Source organism: Onychostoma macrolepis, chromosome 15 (genome assembly GCF_012432095.1).
Source record: "Onychostoma macrolepis isolate SWU-2019 chromosome 15, ASM1243209v1, whole genome shotgun sequence".
Taxonomy (NCBI): Eukaryota; Metazoa; Chordata; class Actinopteri; order Cypriniformes; family Cyprinidae; genus Onychostoma; species Onychostoma macrolepis.
Genome location: NC_081169.1, coordinates 1,466,916 through 1,479,145, shown reverse-complemented (window position 1 = coordinate 1,479,145; position 12,230 = coordinate 1,466,916). Strand labels below are relative to the sequence as shown.

At 38.7% G+C, this 12,230-nt stretch overlaps 1 protein-coding gene across 1 annotated transcript; it reads left to right on the top strand.

Moving 5' to 3' along the window:
* The first annotated feature begins 8,981 nt into the window (after nucleotides 1-8,981).
* On the top strand, nucleotides 8,982-11,794 carry LOC131520814 (uncharacterized). Its single transcript, XM_058745297.1, has 3 exons — nucleotides 8,982-9,414; nucleotides 10,291-11,333; nucleotides 11,497-11,794. Exons 1-3 carry the CDS (start codon nucleotides 9,202-9,204, stop codon nucleotides 11,792-11,794), a joined length of 1,554 nt encoding a protein of 517 aa, XP_058601280.1. The 5' UTR covers nucleotides 8,982-9,201.
* Nucleotides 11,795-12,230: the final 436 nt, after the last annotated feature.

The following is a 12,230-nucleotide window of genomic DNA, read 5'->3' as shown; positions in this document are numbered from 1 at the left end:
ATGTTTTATATTAAAATCCTGGCCAGGACGTGTCCCATGAGACTATTTACGTTAAACTCCTTCCGGGTCGGGAACGCTGTGCGTTTTTTGCTTTGTCTCTTTCCTTTTGCCTGTAATGGAATTTGAATATACATCGTCTCAGTTAAGAACTCTGAACTGTCGCTCACGCCTCGACCCGGCGATGAATGACTACTGTCGGCGGCTAGGGATTCTCCGACGTCCTCGATATTTACATCGCTCCCCACGTATCTTCATGCATAGCTCTCGCTCTAAGCCTGATGCTCTTCCATGCATCTGGTCTGACTGTCAGAAATCATCAAAACCAAGTGCATCCCCTACTAACAGCTCATTACATCGCTCTCTGATTCATCTCACTGGTAATAACTGTCAACTAACATCGTCGTCAAATTCATCTGCCTCGTACTGTCACGCTGCTCTTTTGAACTGTCGGTCCATCTCGGATAAAGCCCCTTACCTCAACGAACTCATAACTGACAATACGCTTGACTTTTTGTTTCTCACGGAAACTTGGCAAGTTCCTGATGACTTCCTGCAGTTAAACTTACTCACGCCATATGGATATAAGCAGTTGTCCAGGCCAAGACTGCATGGTAAAGGGGGTGGTCTCGCTGTCATCTGTGATAATCTCCGTATCACACAACTCGACTTCCACGACACCAATAAATTTGAATATATGGTTCTGAAGGCTGACTCTCTTACTATCATCCTACTCTATCATCCTCCTAAAGCATTTTCAAACTTTTTTTCCCAACTTACTGAACTGTTAACCCTTGCCTGCTCCATGTCTTCTCCTGTTCTCCTGCTTGGTGACTTTAATATACATGTTGATGTTTTTTGCTCTAACACCACTCAACTACTGTCTGTTTTTGATTGCTTTAATTTGTCTCAGCATGTTAATTTTCCTACTCATTCTCATGGTCATATCCTTGATTTGATCTGTACCTCAGGGGTTGGTATTTGTTCCATCTCTTCCTCTGATACTGGTATCTCTGATCATAAACTCATAGACTTTCACTTTAGTTTGCCTATACATGATAAATCTGTAAAGACTGTTATATCGAACCGTAATTGTAATAATGTTGACGTCACATCATTTTGTTCCTCTATTGCTTCCTCTAATCTTTCTGATGTTTTTGATTTATCTTCTCCTTCACTGATTCTTTCAAATTTTAACTCCATATTATCTGATATTTTGTCTGTACATGCTCCTGTTAAGACTAGAACTGTTCCTTCTACTCATACTTCTCCCTGGTTTACCCCCGACCTTCACATCCTCAAGAGATCCGGTCGACGGCTTGAGCGTCTCTATAGGAAAATTGGCCTCACTGTTCATCACCAAGCCTTTCTTGAACATCTCAAAAATTACAAATCTGCCTTACACTTAGCGCGCTCTAGTTTTGTTTCTGCCATGATTAATAAAGCTAGTAACAGGCCAAAAGCACTATTCGACACAGTAAATAAACTTACCAAACCCCCACCTAATGATATAGCTGAATTCTGCTACTCCTTTCTAAATCATCTTCTAGACAAGACGGCTGCCGTCCACCAGGGCTTTTCGAACAGCACTATCAATTTGAACTTTAAACCTAATCTCTCTGGTCATTCCCTATCCTGCTTTTCTCTTACTAATCCATCCTCTGTGTCTGAGCTTATTTCAAAATCCAACTCCTCTTCCTGTCGACTAGACCCAGCTCCTACTTCTCTCTTAAAACAGTGTCATTCGGTCATTTCTGCACCTATCTCTCATTTCATAAATGCTTCGCTTGTCACTACTACTTTTCCTCAGTCACTTAAAATCGCTGCAGTTACCCCAGTTCTCAAAAAACCCAATCTCGACACTATCTCTCATGATTTACTCATCTCTCGACTTTCAGCTGTGGGTATATCTGGTACTGCTCTTTCCTGGTTCTCTTCATATCTATATGACAGACACTTTTACATTTCTGCTCGGGATTTCAGATCCCCTACTGCCCCCCTGAAACAAGGCTTCCCTCAGGGTTCCGTTCCGGGGCCTTTGCTGTTTATTATTTACATTTTACCACTGGGTCAGATACTACAGTGTCACGGCTTTAGCTATCATTTTTATGCTGATGACATTCAAATCTACACGTCATGCAGGCCTTCCCTATCCACCCAAATTGACAATATTTCTGTTTGCGTGCAGGATATTAAAACTTGGCTTAACTCTAATTTTCTGAAACTAAATATGGAAAAAACTGAGATCATCATCATTGGTACTCCAGCACTTACCACCAAAGTTCCCTCTGACTTTACTTGTGATATTACTGGCACTTTAATTACTCCATCTAATATCGTTAGAAATCTCGGTGGTATGTCTGAATTCAAATCGCTTCTCAAAACTCACTTGTTTTCAGAATGTTATCTTTCTTAATTAACTTCTGTTTAATGTTGTATATTACTCTTTGGATTTCTGATGATCTTTTCTTTCTGTTTATTGTTTGATGTTTTCCTCCCATTTCTGATGTTTATTGTAAAGTGTCCTTGAGCTCTGGAAAGGCGCTATATAAATAAAACGTATTATTGTTATTTTATAACGGCACGTATGGCCACCCTATTCATATCTATAGTTTTAGGTACCTTAAATGATGATCCTACAGCAACAAAATGTTTATTAAAACAGTTCAGCATTGCTCCTTTATCCAAGATTTTTATGGTATTGTCCATTAAGTATAAAGGAAATCCTGCAGCCTTTTTTACACCGGAAATAGAGTCAAAATAGATTATGAGTTGTTTCATTTAAAAAGAACTCTGTTGACTTGACCTTACTTGATATGTTGACTGTGAAATGATAGTGACTTATTTGTTCACTGAAATTGATAATCACTAACTGAAATTAAACCCATATCCTACATTTCTCAACACAGTTGCTAAAATGACTACCAATTGAATTTGAACAATATTACACTTACATTATACTTTTTGGACAATTGGTGGTTCATTTAGGACAACCGATTTTCACAACTAATTTTCAGTTAGTTGGGTAATCCTCAGATAATTATAAGGCGTTGTATGTCCAAGTTAAAATACAGCTAGTTTACAATAGCATAAGCACACCCTCTCATATCACACACTTAGTGAACAAACTATCACTGTGCTGAAAAGTGCACAGCCAACACTTTAAAAAAAAAAAAAAAAAAAAAAGTACTAGATAATTTAATGGTGGCACAATGGTAACCCCACAAACTTATACTAGAAACCCTTTTACATTTCAAAATAATACAACATTAAACACTAACAGATCTTCCCCTATATTAATATTGAGCAAAAACACATGAAATAACACTTATTTTAACATTTTTACTCTCCTTTAACAGTTAGAAGCATAGCATACTGGGAACTAGAGATCTGTTTTAACTCATTCAGTGAATGTGTGTATATATGTGTGTACATACATTCACATTTATATGGGAACATCTATGAGCAATATATACTCAATAAAGGATCAAACATTATGAATATTAGATTTATCTTTGTCCTCATTTCTAAATATATTTGTATGTATCAATATATAGCCATATATAGTCAATGCATATATTGCTGTATATTGAAAAATATAAGCACTAGTTTCCAATATATGGAAATGTATTATGTAATATATCACATTATATTTTGCAGCATATTCCCATATATTTTTGTTTCGTAAGGGCAAAACAACTTGTGACAAGTAAACAACTTGTGGCTTTACTGGAGCATTGTGCAAGGAAAGTGTCCAGGATGGAGGGAAGAGGGACACTGATGATCTTTGCAGCTTTATTCCCTGTCTGCTGTAGGGTCTTGCAGTCTGCGGCACTGCAGTTCCCATACCAGTCCGTGATGCAGCTGGTCAACACACTCTCAATGTTGAATGTGGAGAGGACTGGTTGAGGGAATCTTGCTTTCCAGCTGGGGCAGGAAGAGGAGGCACTGATGAGCCTCTTAGAGAGTAATGTGGTGTTGGTGGTCCAAGTGGAGTACTTTGTGTTGTGCACCCCAGGAATTTAGTGCTGCTGAATGTCTCCACAGACGAGTTGTAGATGGTCAGTGAGAAGAGGTCAGCATAGTTTCTCCTAAAGTCCATCACAATCTCATTCGTCTTCCCCACATTGAGGGACAGGTTGTTTGTTCAGTTGCACCACTTCCTCTCTGTAGAGCATTTCATCTTTGTTGCTGATAAGGCTTACCACAGTTGTGTCATCTGTAAACTTGATGTGTTTGGAGCTGAACTAGGCCATGCAGTCGTGTGTCAGCAGTCTGAAGAGCAGTGGACTGAGCACACAGACTCAGGGTGTGATCAGAATGGTAGTGCTCGGGGTGTTGTGAACAACATGGAATAATCCAGGATTCAGTTATAGAGCGATAAACAAGTCTTTGTGCTCTAGGTGGTTAATGGTCAGGCTGGAGGGAAGGCATATTGCATCTTCTATAGTGCGGTTTGGACACTAAACAAATTAGAGCAGGTTGAGTGTGTTAGGTACTCGGTATACAGTCAGTTATGTTGTCATGTGTTGGTCAAGTGTTTTTGTGCAGATGTGTTATTCAGAATTTCAAATCATAGTGCATAGAAGTGGTTGTGTGCATCCGGAAGGGTTGTGTCATCATCACAGGCCTGTGACTGGAGCGATTTCTCTAGTATGACTTTCTATGACCAAGGAGGGACATTTTAATTTCATTTAGTTTTGTTACAAAATATTCATGGAAATATGAAAATATGTTTTGACCACAATATAATTTTGACAGGATAACAACATCCTTACATTGAAACTACACATTCTGAAGTTGTGGCCTTAAGATCTTATGTTGAGGGAACCCACAAGTTAAATGTGTGTGACGAGTGGCGTTGTAAGATTACAAAGGGTTAAAAGAATTACTAAACATTGAAACTTTTCTACTAAAATCACACAATCATGACTACGCCACCCGGGAAATTAACACCCGGGAAAACCCACAGGTTCGCCCCCTCTCACAGAATGACCCAGAGACGTGAATACCTTGTATAAAAAATAACAAATCTTTATTAAACAATTTCTCAATTAAAATGAATCTTATTCAATAAAGAAAAAGGGAAAACTATACACAGCAGATACAAGAACTGCCGTGAAAAGCATACAAAACAACAAAAACCCAGAAGAGCAGGAGCGTCGCAATAGGGAGGCGGCTAGACACCGGGCTTCAATAGAGCCCGTACTACTGAAAACCCACACGTGTACATGACCACACTTACACCCAAGGAAATTCACTGCAAAGCCACACCACTTTGGAAAAGAGGGATATTTCTGCACGGGAACAGCCAGCCTGCCTTCTCCAAGCCCCTGCTCCCCCCAAATACAACAAAAGAAAGAAAATTAGACAGACAAGTAAAGCACAACAAACGCCAACATGTAGACTTGTTGCCACAAAACAAAGGGGGAAAAAAATAATTAAATACCAAACCAAATGATTAACTACAAAACAAACATGAATACTATAACAACCTTAAATGCAAACCAAATAATTACATACAAACATCCATTCAAACAAAACAAATTAACAAATGCAGCCAATCAAATAAATTGACTGCAAAGAAAACAAATGCAAAACAAATTAAAGCAAAATAACTAATTGAATGCCAACCAAATAATTAACCAAAAAAACTTGTCAACAAAGGCCAACATAATAATGCAATATTAAGGAGAAACAACTGGATTAACAATTTGTAGAAGCAAAACAGCAGCGTTGAAATTTCAAGCCATGCCGTAGTCCCTGCTATAGGCCACGCAGCACCGGGAGCACAAAAGCAGGCACGCTCACAGGATGATTTAAATACCTAGGACACAGAAAAAGTTACAACCCAAACTAATACCCTTTTATGCGGGCTGGAGAGTGGGTTGTAAATACATACCGGATAATGGGAGCCACATCATCTATCCAACAGCCCTTACTTCAATAGATCATATACAGGCAGCGGCAATCACTCAAGCAGACGGCACCCGCGTTTCTCAACTACAGAGAAACGCAACAGCAGAGGACCAGCGATTTCCCAACTATGGGTGCAACATGCGCCCGAACCAAATGCCAGCGTTGCAGGGATTACTAATATCAAACAACAAACAGTTAAAAACCACTATTAAAAAGTCTACAACCTAGATGAAAAAATGCCAAGACATACCCCTCGTGCAACACAACGCAACGCCGAAAGTACGATCAGCTGAGTATGACGTAACACCCTTCTATTTTGCCTCCCCCTTTATATACATTCCCATAATTAGGATGCAATAACACACAGTTACCTAGGGGGCGTGATCAACCAAACAGCGGCAAACCCCCCACACTAACTGCATTTCACCACATGTGCATACAAACCCGTGTGACCTTAGTAATATTATATTATATTTTGTACTGTCAAATGATTAATTGCATCCAAAATAAAAGTTTTTGTTTACATAATATATGACTATGTACTGTGTGTATTTATTGTGTATATAAATACAAACACATGCATGTATATATTTAAGAAAAATATGCTATGTTTATATATTAAATATATTTATATTGTCACGGGACGTGGTTGTAGTTAGTGCACAACAATGGAGTAAACGTAATTGGTCTTTAATTACAACTTCCAAAACAAAGAACAGGAGAATAACCAGGGGGCTGTTTCATAAAACAAGTTTACCAAATACGCCAGGTTTTTTTCAATTAGTCTGACTTATTGTCATTTGATTTGGTTCAAAATAAGTCAGACTAACTGAAATAAACCTGGCTTATTTGGTAAACTTGTTTTATGAATCAGCCCCCAGAAGAACGAATTATCATCAACACATGTATTCCATTCAAATTACATCAATCCAGGACAATGATTTAGGACTTGTAAGGATCCACCCGCCAGCTCAAAAAGCGAAATCCAGCGGCCTGGTCAAAGGTTGTCTGCGTGTATGTCTTATACAGCACTTCTGCAAGAAACTATCTTAAATCATGAACATTTCTGGTTTCCAATCAAAATCTGACTCCATGAATAATTTAATCTGACTCCAATTGTAGACGATTCTTTAATTTTTAATTTGTGTTCTTTAATTAAAAACTGGCCACAGCTATCAGTTGTGTAATAATTTAGATATTTGAATATCTAAAGGTATCACAGGTATCACACAGGAATTACACTTCGGCCGATAGTGAATCCATGGACACAAACTCGTCAGTTCTAACCTTACTCAGAGGGTGCAGAGTGGCTATAATACCTTTAAGTGAGCTGCGCCTGCATACTCATAACAAAAAGTGTAATTTTTTCCTATTACCATGAGAGCTACACCGTGTTAAGCCAGTGACAGTCAGAAATCCAAAGTCTCCTCCATGGAGCTCCCCATGGCTCATCCATTAGTGCTTTGGTGTGACCTGTCCTGAACGCAGATTTGCGGAAATACCACTACACATTAATCTACTTGAAAAAAAAAAAAGATTTCTAGAAAGCCCAGAATCAATCAAAATGAGCAATCAAACAATAATAAGAAACAATAAAGAATAAATTCAATCAATCCAAAAGAGAATACACCAATTACAGAAAATACATTAAAATTTGGTTACACAACTGACCAGCATGAAACACAAACCTAGAATACTAAAATAATTTCAAAGAGTCAGCATACCTGGCAAAATAGAAAGACACACAGTAATCTTGTGGGAAGTTCTGCTTACAGATGCTTCCTTGAATGTTTCGCCAATCCTCTTTAAATACTCAAATCAGAACAAAATAATCATAAATTTAACATAATAAAAGCTTCACAGGACCTTTTGCTGGGACATGAAATGACCTGAAGGCCCTATCTGACCTGGGGTATAAAAGTAACAAAAGACCTGATTAGGAGCGTAACCCATACCACAAGAACAGAATTTTTCTCAGATTTGAGATCTTTATTTTTGGTCTGCTCTATTGATATGGGACTGAGATCACATTTCCAATCACACCGAGACTGTAAAATTGATACCAAACATGAATTTACATTTACTCTAAAGAAACTAAAGCAAGCAATGATCTCCACGATGGTGGCATCATTTTAACCAATAAAACATCAACATCTGATCATCTGTGATTCTCAATAACAGCAGGTGTTCATCACTAATGCACAATCATCATTTAATTAGTCACTTAATTATCTCATTAACTTTAACTCTTTGAGGACTTGGGATTTGACTCTAGACTCGTTTGTGACTTGAAAGGAATGACTTGGTTCCTCATCTGGTGAAATCAGCTGCTGAGTTCATGGGTGGAACAAAAATATGGCAGGACTTTTACTTTCTGACCCCTGGACTTTACACCACTGTCTGTAATATATCTGCTTGTTTTACACTCTTTGGCCACCAGGTGGTATTGTGAGCAAATAAAGCCTCCAGAAATTAACCCTTTTGCGAACCACTTGGCTGAAAAGCTTAAAGCTTCATGAGGCTTCATCTGCCCATCAGTAGTGCCAAGTAATTCTTTTTTTATGAAAATAAAAACTTAGCCTAATATAACACACCCTTTCATAGTCATTTTTATGTTAAGTTATCATGGCAAATGAGCTATTTATGTACAGGACACCAAAAGGCACCCTACAGTGACACTGACCCTTATTTTAATAATTATATTATATTATATCTACGGCTACGAGTATACATGTGTAACCATCTGAATTGGGAAGATCGGTAACAAAATCTACCCCTATATGGGACCAGGGCCTCTGTGGAACAGGTAATGGAACAGACTGAGCACGAACTGAGCCAAGAAGGGATTGACGTTGTGATGTTGGAACATATATTTTCCCTTCTGGGCCTCCCAGCGGAGCTGGCTCGGTGCGTGTGGTGGCTCCAGTGGTGGAATGTAACGAAGTATTTGTACTTCGTTACTGTACTTAAGTACATTTTTATGTATCTATACTTTACTTAAGTAAAAAAAATAATGCATACTTTTACTTTTACTCAAGTAGATTTTTCAGCAATTATCTGTACTTTGTACTCCACTACATTATTAAAATGCGTGTCGTTACATCCTTCCGAATCTCTTGCATACACATTTTTTGGTCGACTGACGTTTTGGCGTTGCTGGCCAATGCACGTTGAAACAGATCGGAGATCTGATTGGTCAAAGAACTCACGCGCTCAGCGCGCGTTTTGAAACAACACAAGCGGAAGTGTGTACATCGAAGGACACGGTGGACACCAATATCAAACATGGACGAAGAGCCAACAACGTCGACGGAGCTTGAGCCTGTGCCCTGCAGCTCTGATTCTGAGAGACATCCCTGGCCTTATTTAAGCAAGTTATTTGAATTTAAAGGTTCAAAGAATGACTCCTGGCGTTTTCAATGTGTCAAGTGCCTACCTCAACGCAAAGAACTGTTGGCGTTTAAAAACTCCCCTTCAAATTTGAAGAAACATATAGAGGTAAGACATGCAATGCTAGTTATTAATATTTAAGTTACAAACTTGCTATGAAATTGTGCTATGACTGTTATAGAAAAACGGATGTCAACATAACATAACATAGCCAGTTAGTGGTAACGTTAGCACTAACAGGGCAACTTCATTAGCTGGTTATTAGCACAGCAGGGACGATAGCAGCTAGCTTGCTAGTACGTTACATTTTTGGATATGAGCAAACTACTGCTATATATCTGTACATTCGTAGTTGGCTAAAATAGCTGTTTGTTTTGACTCGATGAAAAAAGTTTCAAACTTTTTATACATATGGACATATGTTCTAGCTTCTTTACCATTCAACATTGGGTATTTAGTTGACATTCACAAGTAAGCATGCAGGCAAAACTATATCTTGGTTTGATTCGATTGTGAACAATTTTGCACTATGACAGTTATTTTTCGTCAATATCATGACATTTTTTAGAATTTGCAAACATATGTTGGTTTCGCGTTTCAGTGCCCCATATGTTAGCAAATTCTAAAAAAATTGCGTATGCACTGTGGTTTTGTATTAACGTAAATCTAAAATCCTGTAACTTTAGGGTCCAAACATGGCAAATACAGTAGCTTTTTGCTTATGTGGTACTTACTTACATGTTGCCAGTCATAACAAAGTAATATGCTAGTAAAATGTAAGGTTAGTGTTTGCACTTGCACTTAACTAGTAGTGGTTTAGATTAATTCTTGAACCCTTAAAAAAATTTGTATTTATAAAAAAAAATATTTTAAAAAATACATTATGTTGTGAGATTTATTTTGGTTGTAGATTGACTATATTACTAAATACTAATACTACTAATGCTAAATGTGTATTAATTCTGTTGTCACTATCTTTTATAGAGAAAGCACAGACCACTTCTGAAGGAGTACTTGGCAGCAACTTCTTCTAAAAAGAAGGGGACATTGTTTGCTGATGGAGGTTCTTCAATAAAGCAGCGAAAACTTGAGGACATCAAAGCATCTCAGAAGACCATAGACCTTGCCGTGGTTAACTTTATTGTCCAGGGTTTGCACCCTTTTGGAGTAGTAGAACAGACTGGGTTTGTTGATTTAATACATTGTACTCAACCTGATTACACAGTCATGTCACGTACAACATTGAGAGAGAGAATTGATAAGTGCACAAAGCAAATGAAAGAAAAATTGAAGAATGCAGTGCAGACTGTTAAGTATATCGCCACGACTACAGACTGTTGGACCGCTCATAGGCAAAGTTTTATTGGGGCTACTGCCCACTGGATAGAGCCAGATACCCTAGAAAGAAAGTCTGTGGCTCTGGCTTGTAAAAGGCTGAAAGGGACACATTCTTATGATGTGTTAGCCAGTGCGCTTAATGATATTCATAGTGAGTATAACATCCGTGAAAAAATTGTTAGGACCACAACAGATAATGCCTCAAACTTTATTAAGGCCTTCCGAGTTTATGCATGTGAAGATGAAGGAAGTTCAACTAAAGATGAGAGTAAAGGTGTGAATGACAGTGAAGAGGAGGATGCAGAAGAGGAGACAGAGGGTGTTGAAGTGGAAGCTTTGATGGAGGAAGAAGATGAGTGTTCTGAATATCAGCTTCCAAAGCATCACCGTTGTGCCTGTCATATTCTGAATTTGATCTCAACCGTAGATGCTAGAAAAGCTGAATCAAATGCTATGTACAAGAAGATATCTCGTGCAGCATTTGCCAAGTGCTCAGCTCTTTGGAATAAGAGTTCCCGGTCATCTACAGCTGCAGAGGTTATTGAGAGGGAGTGCAAGCTGCAATTGATCCGTCCAGTTGAGACCAGGTGGAACTCTCTCTTCCTTGCAGTTGAGCGAATACTGAGGATAATTAGGGAAAGTGGAGAAGGAGCAGTCAGAGCAGTGACCATTGCACTTAACGTCCCAATGTAAGTTTGTCATGGAGCAGATACGTAGTTGTGATGTGGTAGGCTATTGATTGTGTGAAATAATGTTGTTTACTAATGATTTACTCCATTTAATTGAACTGAAATAGTGTAGCCTATGCTTATCATGCTGACATTATGCATGTTCTCACATGGTGTTTTACAGGTTCAGCCCTGCAGAACTTGCTTTCTTGTCTGACTATGCATCAACCATGAGCCCAGTCTCTAAGGCACTCAACATATTGCAGGGAGAGGTGGATGTCCACATGGGATGGCTGGTACCCACTATAACGCTCCTAACTGTGAAGCTGGACCGCCTCCAAACTTCATCCAAGTTCTGCCAGCCACTGATCTCTGCTCTTCAGGAAGGAATACAGCAGCGGTTTGGAAAAATGATGAATGACCCAGAACTCATATCTGCTGCAATTTTACTTCCTAAGTTCCACATCATGGACAAGCAATAAAAACTTGCTAAAGTTGGGTAAGTCATTTAAATAATTTCTTTGTCAAGCATTCATTTGTTAATAGAATAATGGGTAGTGGTTCATTTTAACCAATATATGTTTTTTAAAAGGCTAGACAGAAATACACTTCATTCATGTTTGGATTTTTTTTGTGTGTGTGTGCAGGCATGGACTACATCAAGACACACATGGAGGAAGAGTCAGCCTTATCATCACCTGGTAGCCATTCTGGATCTGAGGAGGAAGACTTTTTTGGCCTTATGAAGGGAAATGTCCACGAAACCACAAAACAGTTGGATGCCTATCTGGCCAACACTTCTACCTCAATGGACATACTCAAGTCAGTGCCCGCAGTTTTTAATTTGTCCCTGAAGCTCAACACACCACTGCCCGCATCAGCAGCATGCGAACGAATGTTTAGCACAGCAGGGCACAT